Source organism: Lupinus angustifolius, chromosome LG11, assembly GCF_001865875.1.
Source record: "Lupinus angustifolius cultivar Tanjil chromosome LG11, LupAngTanjil_v1.0, whole genome shotgun sequence".
Taxonomy (NCBI): Eukaryota; Viridiplantae; Streptophyta; class Magnoliopsida; order Fabales; family Fabaceae; genus Lupinus; species Lupinus angustifolius.
The window spans coordinates 4,518,122-4,536,632 of NC_032019.1; the positions used below are offsets into that span (position 1 = coordinate 4,518,122).

Below are 18,511 nucleotides of genomic sequence, written 5' to 3' on the forward strand. Positions count from 1 at the left end.
AATCTATGATGATTATCAATGTTATCAAACCCTCAAGGTACTATAGTGGTTCAACTGGTGGTTTACTAATTAAATCGCATACCAATGAAGTTAGATATACATATATTTTATACTAACATTAATATTGAAAAATCAATAAAGAATACAATACTATTCTTATTTATACCACTTAGATATATAAAAAATATAGTAATTGTGTGTTTAATCTTCCATACTAACATTTTAGTAAAAATAAAATTTTTTTTTACTTTGCATGTATTTTGTTACTTTTTATATTAATTTAATAAGATGTGAGTACCTAGGTACATGATATATAGTGTCACAATGCATGATAAATAAGAAAACTAAGTAGCTATGTGATATACATTAAACACCATTGCCCAAGAAAATTGATATGCAGGGTTTCATGTGCCTTGGCTATGTGTGATGACTAAGATGTCGGTTCTGAAGAAGGCATTCTAGGAAGATGGTTTTCTCAGACCATACATTCTTATTTTTATCATGATGCATAAGTTGTTAACAAACAAGTATTCCAAAATATAGTTTCTATCTCGTTCCATGCACATGGCAAAAGTAATAATTGTATGTAATATTTATCTTTATACTATATGAATCAAGTCTGTATATACATTAAACACCATGCACATATATATACACACATATTCTTCCAACAAGCATACATAATCAGAATGTGAGATATTCCAAATATGTTGGATTCACATTTTAGTGTTAAGTAAAGATAGAAATATTCACTCATTTGAACTTGTGAAAAGATCAACATAGACTCCTACTAACTTAATAACAAATAAATTTCTTATTTTTATAGTTGCATTACAAGTACTCTTTATTCACTTATTTTTAATAATAACTTACTTTCTAATCTCCTCATGTCATATGTTACTTATATTTCATATGTCATTCCAACCTTGAGAAGCCTTTTACGAGGGATTGCCATCAATTTATTCCCTTGCCTAAAGTTCTTCCTCAAAAAGCTGTAGGCATAGTTGACAACTACCTTATTGATGATGGATGATTTTGGATCTGCCACTACCTCAGCTTCCCCTAGCAGATATACCACACCCTTCTCCATTGCTTTCTCTATAAACTTTATCTCATTTTCAACTCCTAAAGCACCTTGATTTACTCTATCACAAGTATTAATGGAAGAACTAGATTTTCCTTCATTGGCTGATATGTCATTAATATTGGACCCTTGTAAAATGTCTTCCCTCTCAGTCTCAACTATAGGTACTTGTTCAATTGTTGATGTTTTCCCCTTAGTATCAAGTATAAAGCTTTCTTGTCTAATAAATTCTTTCAGGTTTTCCACCAGCTGATTCTCAAACTCCACAGGATCCTCATATAAATCATTATAACCATACCTCACAACACAACGAAATATTCTATACTCTTTCACTTGCCTAAACAAATACCTCTCTTCCAATTCAACTTTACTAATAGGAATTGCCTTAATTGAAACAAACACAACAACTGAATGGATGGATGGTAGGTTAGCAATGAAGTGTGGAAAAATAGGAGGAATGCCTTGAACAAGCTCAGAATACAAAAGTCCAATTCCGGGCACGCGATTTATGTTTGGGTTGTTGGTTAGTTCTGTCAAATAATCAAGGGAAACTTTGTTGTTGAGTTCAAACATGTATCTTTCCTTGTGAACATAATGCCAGATACCCATGACCATGGTCAAGAAGATAGCAAATACAATAGGAAGAAAACCACCTTCTATGAACTTGGTCAGTTGAGATGATAAATAGACAAACTCAATGCAACTAAATGGCAAAACGAAGAGAGCAACTAGCCATGTGCTTTTCTTCCATATAACCAACATTATAAGAGAAACTAAGTATGTTGTGATCACCATGTCACAAACCACTGCAATCCCTGTATCAAACATAAGACATTGTCACTTGTCATGATGTGCCAACATATATGATAATATGATAAGGAAAATGTTCATTTCATATTGGTTTTATCGGGTACAAATCTTTTGTCTCACTCCTTTGTGTCACTCCATGTCCAAGAGATACGATTGACCAAAAAAATATTTAATAATTTTCAACTAAGTAGAGGTGCTGATATATGAAATGGTACAAAAAATGGAACATCAGATATGTTCACTTTTTTACCAATAGAACATTTCACTCCTAATTTTTAATCATGGTTAAAAGCGTTATTTTTTTGATGAAAATGACGTTTATATAGCCAATATGAGAATATCAACCTTCATCTTAAAAATCTGTAAAATACAATCTAAGAACATAAAGTTGATAAGTATAATTACCATATGCGTGACTAATTTTTTCTGTGGTCTTGAAAGCAACACTCACTGCAATGCAACCAGTCATGAACATATAGTTCACCTCTGGAATATACACTTGCCCCCCATGCTTAGTAGAAGTATGCACAACCTTAACCCTTGGGAAACAACCCATATTTAAGGCTTGAGATATTATGGAAAATGCTCCTGAAATCATTGCTTGACTAGCTATGATAGAAGCAGCAACAGCAACAACAAATGTTGGCCAATACAAGGGGTCTGCATGTTATTTACAATAGAGGAAAAACGGAGAAAGGTAATCAATTTATTGGTAACTTTCACATGTATATGAATGGATGTTCAATAATTAATTCAGCTTACTAGGTATGCTTTCATAGAAAGTATTAGACACTTTCTCATGGAATTTTCGTAAATATGCTGCTTGTCCACTATATGCAGCTAATATTGCAGGAAATGTAACAAAGGAAAAGCTAATCTGCAACATATATTACAATCTCAGTTTAATTGCAATTATTATAGAACTAAATTTCATAATATATAGTTTTATTTTGCTTGAAGATTATCAATCTTTTCTTCATGATTAATTTTTATTCCTTTTTACCTTACATATTATTTATTTTTTATTAGAGTTAGCAGCACAAATATTAATCCTTGAATAAGTATAGGGATGACAACAGGTACGAGCAGGCATGGGTAGTAGCTACCCGCTACCCACTTCGAAATAGGAGAGCAATACTCATATCCGTCCGTACTTGTACGGGTACCCCGTACAGGTTTTTGTGGGTATTTCTGGATATCCAGAGGTAAACTGGACACTCGCAGGTTTCCTATATTTTCATTGAATTTCTAATTTCTTACTTCTATTATGTTTCAAATGAGATAAAACTTAATTATTTTTGTTCATTTTAATTGAATATTCTGAAAAAAAATGCTAAATCTATTGAAGTTTTATGCTTTGTGATTTGTTTTTTTTATTTCCTTAACAAAAGGTATATACGTTAATAATATTTATAAGATGTTTCACCATCAAATTCAATAAAAGATGTAAGCAATGTAAAATGATATAAACAAAATAAAAGGAAAACATATACATAGTGTAATGAATGGTATGATGATAGACTTTTTATTTTAATTAAAGATAATATAGTAATCATATTCATAATGGGTACTGGGGGTTACAGATATCATTATACTCATACCCCCACTCGTATGTACCACGAATATTTTTAAAAACCTATATTTTATACCTGTTGGTACCCATACCTGTGCCCGTACAAGTTTAAATATATGTTCCACCATCATTAAAAACAACATGTCCTATCCCATATGTGTATTTGATTTAATTTATATTAATAAATTTCTTTCCTCATAAAAAAAGTACATATATATATATATACTTACTTGAATGGCTCGCACATTAAAGTGACCCAAGTCAGCAAACATGGCCTCAGATCCTATGATCATGCAATATATTAGTTAAAATTAAAGAATGGTATACCTAAATTAAAAGATTAACATTGTAGATGGCTAGGTGCAACTAACCTGTTATACATAAAAATACTCCACCAAGTGATATCCATCCTTGTTTACCATTACGTTTGAAGTAATCAACTATATATTTTGGATTAAAAGCACGTAATACTCCAATATCATACTTAAATAAATTATATACACCAATTCCACCAATGAATGTAAACCACAGTAAGATGATTGGAGCAAATGCATATCCTACTTTGTCAGTACCAAACCGCTGCATTGAAAAAAGGAACACCAATATGACTACAGTTATTCCCACAACAGCACCTGAAAAATTAGATAGAGTTATATACCTATTAATAAATTGTAATAATTCTTGTCATGAAATCTATAAGTTCAAAAATAAAATTAATTATAGACACATATTTATTTAAGTACCTTGGCCTAATGATCTACTGATCCCACTGACTGCAGAGAGAACTGCACAAAATGGAAAATGTTAAAAGATATCATTTTATTTTGAAGATCTTAGGTATATTTGAGAAAAAGAAAAAAAAAACTGAAATAGATCATAAAAATAAAAATACTGGGTAGAGGTTTAAGTTAGTTGTATAAATAGTAAGACTCTAAATAAATAAGTACAAATGTACAATGAAATAAAAGGTAGAAAATAATGAACCTGAAATTGATGGAGTTAGAATCCCATCTCCTATTACCATGGAGGTTCCCATTATGGTCACAAGTAAAAGCAGAACACGTGCAAAGTAACTTTTCTCAAGCATCTGTTTTACCTTTTGGGCTTGTTTAAGCTTATTAGATGGAGTTTCTAGTCTATAATTTGAAAGCTCCTTATCCTCTGATTGTTGATTTGGAAACAAACTCACCTTAGCATGCCTACATATCAATGAGTAGAGTGCAAAGGCTCCACCTATTAATGCAAAAAGAACCTTCTTACTCATTCTTGAATAATTAATCATCAATATATAAGCTAAGGACAAATTTAATATTAACTCGTAATGAACATAGTTACATGGGAATATGATATCAGTTCCAATATTCAATTTTTACATTTGTACCCGATTTTGATGTGTGGTATGTAGGCTAAAGGAATAAACATGAAACTATGATAATAAAAAAAATGATTAATTAATTAGAGTAATGAAAATAAGGTTTTTGGTGAAGACAAATTTAAAGCTAATAAATCCAAAGTTGATATAAATCTGCATCTTAGGTCATAGCCAAAACTATATATATTATTTGAAATAGTTGTAAACAAAACAAAGTTTAAATAAATTTATTAAAAAAATAGAATAGATTTATGTAAGGACAAATATATTTACATATATTTTTGTTATCTAAAACATTTGCAGTTACTTGATATAAAAAATTAATGTGGAAATATGAGTAAAAGTTTGTACTTACCATTGCCATTGTCATTAGCCCATAATACTATGAACACATACTTAAGCATGGGTATAAACACAATGGTATAGATGATTAGAGACAGGACTCCAAGGATGTCATCATTGTTACTGATACCATCTGTGAAAGTGCTTGCATATACATAAAGTGGAGATGTACCAATATCACCATATACAATGCCAATGCTTTGAAATGCCAAAATCAAGGTAGCTCTCCAACCCAACTGTTAATCATCATTTAGAAACTATCACACATTTATAATTATAATTTTAATCTTTACATTTTTCCAACACAATATTTGATTTTGAAAGAGAAAAACAACCACCGTACATAGAAAACAATTATGAATTTAGGGAATGTAAAGTTTTTTTCATTATGAATGTATCATCAACTTTATAAGTATGGTTTTTATTCATGAAAACAATTATGAATTAAATTTAAGATATAAATGATAAATGATTAATATATTTGACGATGTGAGTAAGAAATACATTCATTACACTCAAATATTATAGATAAATATATTGACATTATATAATTTTGTGATAATTTAAAGAATATGAAAATGTAAGCCATTAATGTGAAATAGAGTACCTTGGATGAGTGATTTGCACTTATGGAAACTTTTCCAGCTTTCAAATTAAGGGAATCTGAACGGTGGAGACTTCCCCTTGTTGTCTTTCTCTCCTTCCACATTTTAGTCTCACTCTCCATGTCTATATGATCTTCTTCTCTAGACATTTGAGTAATGCTTCAAAACGTCTCACTGTCTGAAAGAGAAAACTGGTTTTAGTTGATGTGAGATAACAGGAATAACCAGAAGAAAGAGAAAATTAGAATATAACCAGAAACTCAAGTACAATTTTTTATCAGCCAACCAATGCAATGAAGTCTTGGTGTGATATCCGACACTTCCCTTAGTATAATAGAAATGTTGAAGATGTATGGACTTATTTATACTTTGTTAAAAGTTACTAATGAACTAAAAGTTAGATATAATACCAACAATGTGTTCCCATTGGAACTTTAGAATGAGTGTACTTACCTAAAAGAAATATAGGTTCGGTGAAGAATGGCCAATGGTCCCAATGCAGCCTAATTTGTATTAATGATGAGTGCCAAAAATAAAAAATGTGGTAAAAATAGAAGGGAGAAAAGATGAAAATGTAAGCCATTAATGTGAAATAGAGTACCTTGGAGGAGTGATTTGCACTTATGGAAACTTTTCCAGCTTCCAAATTAAGGGAATATGAACAATGGAGACTTCCCCTTGTTGTCTTTCTCTCCTTCCACATTTTAGTCTCAGTCTCCATGTCTATATGATCTTCTTCTCTATACATTTGAGTAATGCTTCAAAATGTCTCACTTTCTGAAAGAAAGAAAAAAAAAATAGAGAAAACTGGTTTTAGTTTATGCAAAGATAATAGGAATAACTAGAAGCAAGAGAAAATTAGAATATAACCAGAAACTCAAAGTACAATTTTTTATATCAGCCAACCAATGGAACGAAGTCTTGGTGTGATATCCCACACTTCCCTTACTATAATAGAAATGTTGAAATTTTCTGAAATTGGTATTTAAATATTAATTTAGGGATGTATGAACTTATTTATATTTTGTTAAAAGTTAACTAAAAGTTAGATATAATACCAACAATGCGTTGGTCCAGTTGTATAAGACCCCGTTAGAACTTTAGAATGACTAAAAAGTCAAAAATTCAATTTTTGGGAGAACACATATTAGGAAGGGTTAGAGAAGAATGAGCAACACCAACATTTAGATAATAATTAATGGTCCAAGAATTGATGCTAGCTAGTACATTAGTATTATATAGCTCCTAAGAAAGTACTTACATAAAAGAAATATAGGTTCGGTGAACGGGTGAAGAATGGCCAATGGTCCCAATGCAACCTAATTTGTATAATAATTGAGTGCCAAAAATAAAAAATGTGGTAAAAATAGAAGGGAGAAAACATGAAAATGGAAGTCATTAATGTGAAATAGAGTACCTTTGTCTTTGTGGAGTGATTTGCACTTATGGAAACTTATCCAGCTTCCAAATTAAGGGAATTTGAATGGTGGAGACTTCCCCTTGTTGTCTTTCTCTCCTTCCACATTTTAGTCATTTAAGTAATGCTTCAAAATATGATCTTATTCTCTAGACATTTAAGTAATGCTTCAAAATATCTCACTTTCTGAAGAAGAAAAAATAGAGAAAACTGGTTTTAGTTGATGTGAAAATAATATGAATAGTGCAACCAGAAGCAAGAGAATATAACCAGAAACTCATCATAGCTTTGTAACTGCTCATGCAGAGATTAAATAGTAGAATTTAGGGTTAAAGTTCACTGGGCTCAAAAGCACCAGGCCCAAAGCTTACACAAAAAAGAATATTTGGTGTTCTTAGTAATTGGACCTAACTATATTTGGTGTTCTTAGTAATTGGGCCTTCATCAGAAAATCTATTTTATATTGGAATCTGTAGCCACACATGCATCTTCAGATCATGTTACTCTCAATGATTTAAATATTATTAGTCAATAATAATAATACTTTACTTTTGATTTGAGGGAAAGGGGAAAATAATTTTTTGAAAACTATTACGTTACTCTGCAATCACACAACTCTTCTTAACTCTGACTATTCTGATTAATTCTAATATGAGATTGTGAGTTCAACTCTGGTTTACATCACATCAAGTAAATCACAATAAAAGAGTAAAAGAATGCCTCTACTGCCAAAATCACATACACAATATATTTAAGAGTATTCTTTACATCACATTGTATCATGCTATCTCCCCTTTCATTGACATATTTAATAGTATTCTTTACACCCCTACAATTGAAGATGATCCAGAATTCCAAATTATTTGCCAGGCACACTCGGTAAAATTTCATCTGGGCTTTGAGTCGCTACCCTTGCTTCGGAAAGTTGAGAGTGAAAAAAATGATTTGGGAGCTGCAAAAATTGAAATTTATGTGTAACTATAATGTCATGTGCTAAAATCTGCAGCAAATACAAGGTTATCATTCTTGACATCTATGAAGAGAAACCCACACCATATGTATGAATATCAAGCCTGTAGTGACATTAGCATAATCAAGATTGCATTATATGCAAGACAAAAAGAAAATTCCAAGAGATTGGTCCTATTAATCCAGAATGAGCTACCAAAAATCTGAAACTTAAAACTACGCCAAAAATGGATGCAAAATTGATCTAGAACAAATTCGGTTGCTGAGGCTTCACCTTTTAATGAACTTTCTGATATATGATCATCCCTCAATCTGAAATGAGCAGGAGGTGCAGGGATAGAGCTTCCCATGGATTGGACTGCAAGAATTGAAAACCGAATTGATCAATTAAAAATCAATTTTACCTTTAAGATATGCAGACAGAAACACGGATGCCGAAAAAACTAGATGAAAATAATATAATCATGAAATTAGGACCACATTATTAACCAGCAGTGAGCACAATAGTCCCTAGGTCTTATGAAAGGATAAAAACTACACTGACCACTTTTTTACCAAACACTGGCAACCAAATTTACCAAAAAGCATATAAGAAAAAGGTGGGATCGGCATAGACACACACAGATACCATTCTCTGGAGGAATCTAGAAGAAGAAAAAATAAGTTTATATATTGCATCAACTCAAATATGACGTACAATGATAAGACAACCCTCTATCTTCAAGGAAATAGTTGGATGTGAAAACATGAGTTTAGAAGAAATTAGAGTGTGGTCCCTTCAATTTCCAGATTAGAAGAAGTAAATTAAGTTTATCTAGTTCAATCACATTGATGTCTATGAAAGAAGAATCTATTATCTAGATGTGCAACCAAAGTCGGCAAGAATGAAAGAGGAACCATATCCAAATAGCATGATAGCACATGAAGGTAGCAATAAAAATATAGTTTAAACTTGAATCTCTTAAGCAGTAATCAAGCAAGTTGGTTAATAACAAGGAGATCGAGAGAAAAATAGGTTACCATGTTCGTTGAACAGCTCACTTTCATTGAAACTGTCATCAGAAGGATGACCATGAGATAACCCCATTCTCGATTTCCTCAAGTCTTCTGATGAACGGTTGGCAGGATCTCGACCATCTTCTGTATCATCGTCTCCTTCAGAAGTTGTAGCAGAAATCCAATCAGCCAAACTTTCTGACCCACGACTTTTTCTCCCAAACTTTAGTAGCCGCTTAAAACCTCTTGTGACATCCTTGCGAGGTTGACTTTGGGATGAATTAGGAACAAGAAATGGTTTTTGAGCACTTCCCCATTTTTTCCTCATTCGAGCAGCATCATTCTCAACCTGGGCAAGGGAATGAGAATTCCAAGATGCAGGGCTTCCAATTGGAGAATCCGCAGAAGCGTCAATGTCAGAGAACTCATGCAGATAAGAAAAAGGATGGTGCATGTTTGAGTTCCATGACCCAGGACTTCCAACTGGTGAGTCCTGCAAAGATCCAACACCATTGAAAGTTGATGGAAATGCAGTAGGGATTTCACCCACCGAAATGGGATCTACTTGAGAAAGAGACCTTGTAGAATCACCTATTTCAGACCTAGAATTACCAGATTTCTCAGATTCTTCTCTCAGTCTCACCTTTCCATTATTATTATAAACAGAACCTTCGACAGCCATAGTTTCAATCACATCCTGTTCCTTTGTGGCCATGTGCAGAGAATCTTCCACCTCAGATTCCAGTTCTTCAAATTCTTCATTTTTCTGATTATCAGATGCCATAGACGCTTTCATCCTGATAGCATTATCTGAAGAACCTGAACCTATGCTGTTGCCCTTTTTAAGAAAAGACCTTGGTGATTGATCATAAGGGCCCAAATCAGTCTGGTCCATATCAAATCTCAATGGAGTCAAAACAACACCATCTGCGTTCAAAGGAGGCAAATCTTTAAACTCTGCAGGATTAGCAGAATTTTTCCATGAATACTGAGTTCGTTTCAGCTTCTCTTCCTGGATACCTTGAATCTCTTCAGTAGTGCTTTTGCTACGAGCATAGTTTCTCACCTGCAAGCGAGTTGTTTTACTGAGTCCAGAAGAAGGCTTTGTATTTTCTTTTCTTAAATCGGAGAAGTTTGGAACGGACTGAGCAAGAGGATTGTCTCTTCGCCTGCCAGATGAACGTGAAATCGATGTCACTGTTGTGCGAGGTGTACCTGAAGGCATATATCTGTTACGCAAATTTTTCCTACTTTGCCTTGAAGTATCATAAATCTTTTCTTCTGAGAATTCAGAAAGATCGTCATCCTCTTCATTCTGAAGGGAATCAATTGGATGCTGCAAAAAAAAGAAGGGATTTAAATTAGATCCAAAATGGAATTTTGTATTTTAAAAGTAAAGAAACGGAAACTTGTTTTCTAGCTGATTAAAACTTATCCGTTATCACAAATCACAAAACGATACAAGTAAAGAGTACCTGGTCTCTATTAACATTTGGTTTGAAATATTTATGTTTCTCAGCACGGTGAGCACCTAATACTGAATCTTGTTTGTTTATAGACCCTGAAAACTTAGCCTTCATCTCGGCTCTACTTTGCTCAAGACTATCATGAATCGCATTCATCCTTGCTTCCTTCTCTACTCTGTTCGAACTCCATTCTTCCTTAAGTTTAGCATTTCTTTTCTTCATGTATTTTTCATAAAATTTTCCTCTAGAATCATCACCAAAGCTAAGATCTGAGACACTTTTCCTAAGAGCATCGCCATATTCGTGAGTATCCATTGTCTTTGCAAGTGATTTAGCATCATCAGAAATTGCCATGTTGCTAGAATTCACAGTTAGTTTCCGTGCAGTGTTTCTGGAAGGCAACGGGGGAGTTGACTCCACTACTCCAGATCTTCTAATCTGAGAGTTAACAGCCTGTTCCACATGTGCATCCGCAAGCTCAGTTGTCCGTGCAGAACCCGGCTGATCCCCAGGAACCCTCAGTTTATGTGCTGCAAAAAGCTTTTCAAGCTCATCAGCCTTCATTTTCAACTCATCATGTAGCCCCTGGTTTCCTTTAGAATTGCTTACTCTCTGAACTTGCTCTGAAGGTGCAGTTAAGGTTACACGGCCATCATCCAAACTCTCCATAACTTCTTTACCAGGAAAGCCTAACCTGTTACTTTCATTTGCACCCTGAACTTCACCCCTTTTACCATGTGGTTTGCTAAATTGTTCACGACTACCAGGTTGAGGTTTTTGGTACTTCATTTTACGCACTTTAGAATCCTCACCCATTTGCTGCTTGCCCAAGAATGAAGCATCCTCAACGTCTCTAGTAAAAGACCTCAAGCTAGGTTGAGTAGTAGTGGTAGATTGGCCACTCTCGTCCTGAACAGAAACTTCCCTCAATTTCACTCCAACACCGCCTTCAAATTGTGCCGATTGAGTCCGAGAATGACCATGAGAACCCTTAATAAGTGAGGGAGTAGCAGAAGCGGTGACAACTCCAGAAGACAACTGAGAAATTTTCCTCCCAACAACCTCAGAGCGCCTCAACTGCGGCTCAGAAGTTCTCTCCTCTTGGTCCTTAAACCCACCACTACCAGAAGTCCTCTCTTGATCAAAAATAGAAACTTTGGAGGTGTTCTGAGAAGACCGTTGATCAGTTCTCACAACCTGGTCAGCATTAACATCGGAGTTGGAATTGGAATTGTTGTTAAGATCCTTGTCTTCTTCATTGGACTTGGTCTGAGAAACAGAGGACACAGAAGATGGTGTGCACAAAGGACTATCATTATCCTTCTTCTCTCCACTGACGTCAATGCTCATGTCGCTAAGTCCACTCCACCTTCGCAAAACGGACTTCTCCATGCTCAAAGAAACATCAGAGGACAGCCTCCGAAGCTCTATGGATTTTCCAACCACAGGTTTGGGGCCACTGCCAGTGCTGGAGGAATTCTCCTTCTGCTTGTTCTCGAAGAGGCTGATTCGGTCCTGCACGCTCAGCCGCCGCGCTGCCAGACCCGAAGATGGAGTCGGGAGTGATGATTCATTGGGGCCCAGGCCCTCCTCCTTTTGGTTATTTTCATTGTGGGCTTCATCTTTCTGGTTTAAGTTGTTGCTATGTCGTTGGATGGTGGCAAAGGACTTTTGTGGATGCCGTGTAGAAAGCTTAGCTGGCTCGGGAGAATTGGTTTGGGCTTCTGAGTGATTGGGCCTGAAGTGGGTCCCATCGTCAGTGTCAATGGACATATCAGAGCCAACGGATGAACGTAGTTCCCTGTCATCACTACCTTGCTTCCAAGGGCTGACAAGATCCTGTCTTCTTTCATATAGTGACATATATTTTGTGCAAGCTTCACTACACCCAAACAAAATAAATAAATTAATTCAAAGGCACTATTATTTATATTTATTAGACATGAAAATGAAAATCATATATACTATCCAATTATAATCACATGAAGGAGATTGGTAGTTACTTTAATCGATGAGCGAGAAATTGTTGTGCAAAATGTTGGAGTTGAGAGACAGTGTGGGGATTAAAACCAGCGGCTGCTGCATGATCACATGATGTGGTTAGGTCCTGCCTAACTGCACCAAGCCGAACATCTATAGCCCTTAGGAGTTCTTTCCTGTATAAGTCATAAAATAAAAAAATAGCTAAAAACTTCAAAAGAAAGGAACACCAATCATAACTTTGTTGAACCAATCAAAAACAAAGAGTATTAAGGCTAAAAATGTCTGACCAATTGTAGAATCTTCCCACCTAGTGTGGTCTAGGGAGGGTAGACTTACGCAACCTATTTAGATCAAAATCTTTTTAAAAGGCTACTCCCAGAGTTATCTTTCATGTTCTTCTGATAATGTCATCCATATGTTTTTTTGGGTACATAGGCTATCCTCCATATGATCAACTCTTCTTAATAAGACCTCTGTTGATTTTCTCCAAACATGGCCAGATCCTCTTATGCGAGATTTTTTCATCTTTTTTTCCCAATAGGTGCTACTCAGCCTCTCTCCAATATAATGCATTCATTCCTTATCTTCTTTTTTTGTATGTCGGCTCATCTACTTAGCATTCCCATTACGGCAATACTTAAGCTCTTTTGGTACTTTTATCACACAACATTCGGTACAATAAAATAGAAATATATCATTAGTAATTTAATATAAATAGGTGCCACTACGCTTGTGATTATTATATCACTCAACTTCAACATCTCATTATCATAATATTATTCTGACTATTACTATCATCTAATTTTGTAACTGCAAAGTTTCATATCTCTATTATAATTAAGAAAGCACTACCATACAGAAACAACAAGAAAGATGGTAGAAGAAATGTTACGTGGTTGCATCTGCTGCTGCATTGGCTCCTGTTCCATTCCCACCTGGAACAAATTGACCAAAATACTGTCAGCACATTATTATTAATCACTCAAAATTAATTAATTTAAAAATAAAAATTAAGTAAAAATATAAATAAAAACAAACTCTTAAGCAATTCTCAAGTAAAATGTCAGCTACATATCCTCTTTCGCAGAGATAAGGGCCATGCAGGCCAACAAGCTTAATATAATAATTCAACAAACATCACCTGTATCTAAAATCTGCAAAATCTAGAGGGTACAAATGCACTGACATTATTGTTACACTGCCTAAGTCATATGAGACAATGAAATAAGAATTTTAATCTTAACTTTTTATTCAATTAAAACTAATAAAATAAAAAATTCTTCTTTTTTGCCCTACTTTCATAATTATATTAGCTTCATAATTTTTTTATGTATTGAAGCCCAGGTGAGTCTTGGTTCAAACATGAGTTTCATTCTTTGTTTTGGTCTCTTCCCAAGTTGTCAATATTGAATCTTCAACCCATGTTGACAATTTGACATGCTCTTAACAACTTAGACAAAGCACTTAGGTGAAATTATGGGAGCATGTGTATGAGATTGAATATAGTTTTTCCTTTCCTCTCTGGCTAAATTTAAGTTACTTCCTTTTCTATCTATTCAGATATAGATTCTTAATCAGGATGACATATAGTATAGATTATCATCAAATTAAGCCATAATTAGATAAATCAGTATAGATACAAGATAGCATTCCAAAAGTCTCCAAATACCTAAACCAAGTAACCAGGAAATAGATATGTCCCGAAGACTTTATCTATAATAATAATAATTTCATTTCATGGTGAACTGTGTAAAATGCCTAACTTGACCTTACTTTAATAGTAAAATGTAATAAAAGGGGAAACAAAAATGACAATACCTAATGAATTTTGATATTAATCAAACTTCCAAATATGGACAAGATAATCTCATCCGATATGACTAAGCCACCTTTTTTTTGTTTCTTCATAACTGAAAAAGGAAAGACTATTTTTCTCTTTGCCTACATGTATGAACTATGAAGTTGAGAAATGCAACAAGGAGGAACTTATTTCCATAAATAGCAGCATATGTGACCATGCAAACTAAGCCAGCTGGTCAACGAAAGAGGAGAGTAGTTGTTTGATGCAAGAAACAAACAACTAATAATCTTAAGAATGGTACAAGTCGATAAGACAAATTCATCAAAGTAGAGTGGAAATTAAATCCAAAAGTTAAGTTCCGATTCATGCAGGCAATAACAGACTTGAGAAGTTTTTGGTTGTCTAATTGAAAGGAAAACATACCTTGTGAACCTGTGTGTTGATCTCCTGCCCCCTGAAATAAGATATTCCAAATATCAACAAAATAAAAAGGAAATGAAAGTAAAGTGATTTCTTTGTTCGGTTATTTGCACCAATTTTCTCTCTGGTCATTTGTCTACCTGAGAATATATTCTCCGTGCTGCTTCCAATTGGGACATCTCTGTGTCAAAGGTAATGGCCATTTCCAAAACCCCTGGCATGCTAACAAACTGCACAAACCTGTTAGAACCAGCACCAAATAAATGAGAATGAAAATTAGAAGGCTGAACGCATACAAAGGCAGTAAATTCGATGATATATATAATTTTTCTATTTCATTGCTTTAACCTCTCAAGTGTTCCTTTTGTAAACCATGTCCCAGCATTTTTATGTCTATCAGTTTCTAGCTTAATTGACTGGGCAGCTAGTGCAAACTGCTCTTCTGCAACCTTCAAATGGGTCAAGAATGGCGTTACTGATCCTGATGATAGTTTCTCGGTGTTTCCATTACTTGAAACAAGCAACTCGCATCTGCCCTTTCGGTAGAATGAAATATAAGGAAACATAATTAGTAACTCTAATCGTCAGAAAATCATATAACAATTTATGAAATCCCAAGAATGTCATCGGCACCTTGAACGCTTTGGAGACAACTGGAGTACAGCATAATCAAGGAGTGTATCCGACTTCATTTTTTTGTCTACTAAAGAGAACACTATATCACTCCTCAGACCTTTTCACTTAACTAGATTCTTCACTCTCATTTTCATTTGGCATTTGGCAACAATCAAAATCAGCAATACTGCACTCGAGAAATCTCAAACTTAGAATGTAGATTTTGCATAAAGAGAACAAAGTAAGAATTCAGACAAAAACGGAAATGTTTTCCTAAATTCTGCACCAAAAGTATGAAGAGGATCATTCATTGCCAAACTAGCATTACTATGCAAATCTACATTTTCAATCAAGTTGAAATTTTGAACAAACTTCAGAGATTACCCACATGCCCATTAAGGTAAATCCCACTTGTTACAATGCTTAACAGAGGCACACCATAGATCCAACTCAAAACCCAAGTCAAAAACCAAAATTCAAGCTTTTATAGAAATACAGAAACCCATGTTCCCCCAAAAGAAACTAGAAGAAATAGATCTGATTCAGCAAAAGACCAAACTTGACTCAAGTTGAATACACACCCATAAACCCAAAATCCCATACCAACAAAGCTAAAACCAGAAACTTGAATACAAAATTAAACGAGAGTCACTAAGCATTGGTTAAACATAAACAAAATATACATGCAGCAAAATCAAAAGTAAAAAAAAATTAAAAATAAACTAATCAGTTACATTCAAAACTGGAAATGGAAATGTGAGATGATCGTGGAATTGAATGTTAGAGATCTTGGATTGTGTGAATTGATCCTCCAATTTGTCTTTTATGTTGTTCTTCCTCGTTTGGTGTCTCTCACTGTTGAACAAAATGAGCCTCTTTCTTTTATTTTTCCTTCAAGTTTTTTTTTTTAAGTTTTACGAAAACCCCACAATGAAAAGGATGGTCTTTGCTTTACTCATCGTTCATTTCAAATCTCTGCCTACTTTCTCTCTCCAAAGTAGAGAGAGAATGCTGTGTTTCGCAGTTCACAGTTCACACTAACAAAACAAAAAACAAAGTTGTTACTGTTGCAATTTGTAAAATGTTAATTTTAGTAACTAAAAAAGTTACAAGCAGAGATTTTATAATTCAAATAGAGGAGACTCTACTTTCATTTTTTACTTAAACTTTTACTAAGACGAATTGTTGGGATAATTTATTGGCCATGATTTTTTCCTTTTCTGTAATTTTGCCATAATAATCATTAAGACTACCAAATTCACCGAAGGATTGGACAAAATAAACATGTGATTAGACTATTGTCTATATGTGACTGCATCATATTATATTATTATGCTTTCTTAAATTTAAATATTAGGATAAGAGATTATGAAAATATAAATATTTCAAAAAAAACCAAGCATTTGATATCTCTTAACTCTCAGTATCTTTTTATCACTTTCAATTATTTATCCTTAATGTATAGGGTTAAGTTTAAGAGAATAAATAGGCTCAAAATGAAAAGTATTGGGAAGCATAATTCATGCATCAAGAAAATGACATTGATGCTTAAAAAAACATACCTCTCAAATGCATACATAAAAAATCTTCCAACTCGCACACACTTACGGTCTTCTACCGATCAAAATCAAATGCTTTACCCACCATATATCTGTCTTGCATATATGTCTTCCATGAAATTGATTCATCCCTTAATTTGAAAATGTTAATAATGTGACCCGAGAAAAGTAAAGAGTAGAGAAAATATGTATGAAACGTAAATGTGTAAGTTTTATACATTATTATTGTATTATCTATCATTTATGTTTTATCATCATTTAGTCTTCCATAAAAAGTAATACAGGTGAATGCTAAATAATATTGACTGTGTATGAATCTGTATATGAATCAGATTTGATTTCATTTATTAAACTCACTGATCCTTATTTATTAGGTTTTAATTTGGTACAAGGATTGTCTAACCAATATTAAATTTTATATTGAAACATAACTTTGTTAGTTTCAGCCGTAAATGATTTGATTTCTTAATTATGATAGTTGCTTAAGTATTATTGTTTTTTTCGATTTTTCTGCATGAAAAAACCTTTTTTTGAAGATAATATCTATTTGAACGATCTTATGTTTGGATGAGATTGGTATTAGACTATTGGTTAGAGAGACCTTAATCTTATCCTTTACCAAAACAAAAGACTCTTTAATATTGGGATGGCAACGGGGATGGTAGGTATGGGTAGTAGCTACCCGCTATCCGTTTCAAAATAGGAGAGCATTATTCATACCCACCCGTATTCATACGGGTACCTGTATGTGGATATTCGTGGGTATTTTTAGATGCTCGTAGGTACAACAGGTATCAACGGATTTCTTATATTATAAATAAATTTTAAATTTTTTGTTTCAGATGAAATGAAACTTAATTATTTTTGTACATTTTGGTTGAATATTTGACAAAAATGTTAAATTTATTAGTGTTTTTTATTTGTGTGATTTTTTGTTCTTATTTCCTTAACAAAAAATATACATTTTCTTTATAAAACATGTGTGTTTCTACACATGTAATAATATTTGTAGGGTGTTTCACCAACAAACTCAATAAAATATGTAAACAAAGTAAAATGAAAAAATGTACATAATGTAACGAATGTTAGAATAATGTACTTTTTATTTTTAAATATAATATATTAATCATATAAATAACGGGTACCATAATACCCGTACCTGCCCTTATGTACTACGGGTATTTTTAAAAACTTGTTTATAATATCAGCAGGTGCCCGTTCATGACCCATACTCGTGCCCGTATGGGTTCTACCTATGGGTACCCACAGGTACGGATTTTTTGTCATCCTTACTTTAATATGAAATGTGCTATATTTAATATAATAAAAACATTGAAATTACTTTCTCAATACACACTTACCTTTTTAGTTCTTTATTCTTAGTCCTAGTTGAAGTTGACAAACAATTAAGAATCAAACATGTTAAAATCTAATTATGATTATTATTGGTAGTTTGGGCAAAGTTTATGGGGCTCGCCAGCCTGCATATTTTGGATGGG

At 33.6% G+C, this 18,511-nt stretch overlaps 2 protein-coding genes across 10 annotated transcripts; both read right to left on the minus strand.

The window, feature by feature from the left end:
• LOC109359487 (potassium transporter 5-like) lies at positions 198–7,467 on the minus strand. 4 transcript variants are annotated; one of them, XM_019604173.1, is made up of 12 exons: positions 7,204–7,467; positions 6,388–6,563; positions 6,240–6,289; positions 5,789–5,964; positions 5,195–5,417; positions 4,452–4,700; positions 4,211–4,252; positions 3,839–4,099; positions 3,698–3,750; positions 2,657–2,771; positions 2,300–2,554; positions 199–1,899 (listed from the first exon to the last, which is right to left on the minus strand). In XM_019604173.1, the coding sequence occupies exons 4-12, from the start codon at positions 5,933–5,935 to the stop codon at positions 902–904; spliced, it is 2,343 nt and encodes a 780-aa protein (XP_019459718.1). In that variant the 5' UTR covers positions 5,936–5,964; positions 6,240–6,289; positions 6,388–6,563; positions 7,204–7,467; the 3' UTR covers positions 199–901. The 4 variants fall into 4 exon arrangements, with proteins under 4 accessions (XP_019459721.1, XP_019459718.1, XP_019459719.1 ...); XM_019604174.1 differs by lacking the exon at positions 7,204–7,467 and having other exon boundaries at positions 6,388–6,582; XM_019604175.1 differs by lacking the exons at positions 6,240–6,289; positions 6,388–6,563; positions 7,204–7,467 and adding an exon at positions 6,040–6,112.
• On the minus strand, positions 7,800–16,510 carry LOC109360809. Of its 6 annotated transcripts, none has more exons than XM_019605942.1 (12): positions 16,188–16,510; positions 15,472–15,640; positions 15,187–15,369; positions 14,979–15,078; positions 14,842–14,872; positions 13,510–13,552; positions 12,638–12,790; positions 11,097–12,516; positions 10,644–11,054; positions 9,193–10,504; positions 8,447–8,530; positions 7,800–8,155 (listed from the first exon to the last, which is right to left on the minus strand). In XM_019605942.1, the coding sequence occupies exons 2-12, from the start codon at positions 15,528–15,530 to the stop codon at positions 8,091–8,093; spliced, it is 3,861 nt and encodes a 1,286-aa protein (XP_019461487.1). In that variant the 5' UTR covers positions 15,531–15,640; positions 16,188–16,510; the 3' UTR covers positions 7,800–8,090. The 6 variants fall into 6 exon arrangements, with proteins under 6 accessions (XP_019461487.1, XP_019461488.1, XP_019461484.1 ...); XM_019605943.1 differs by having other exon boundaries at positions 9,193–10,081; positions 10,163–10,504; positions 10,644–12,516; XM_019605939.1 differs by having other exon boundaries at positions 10,644–12,516.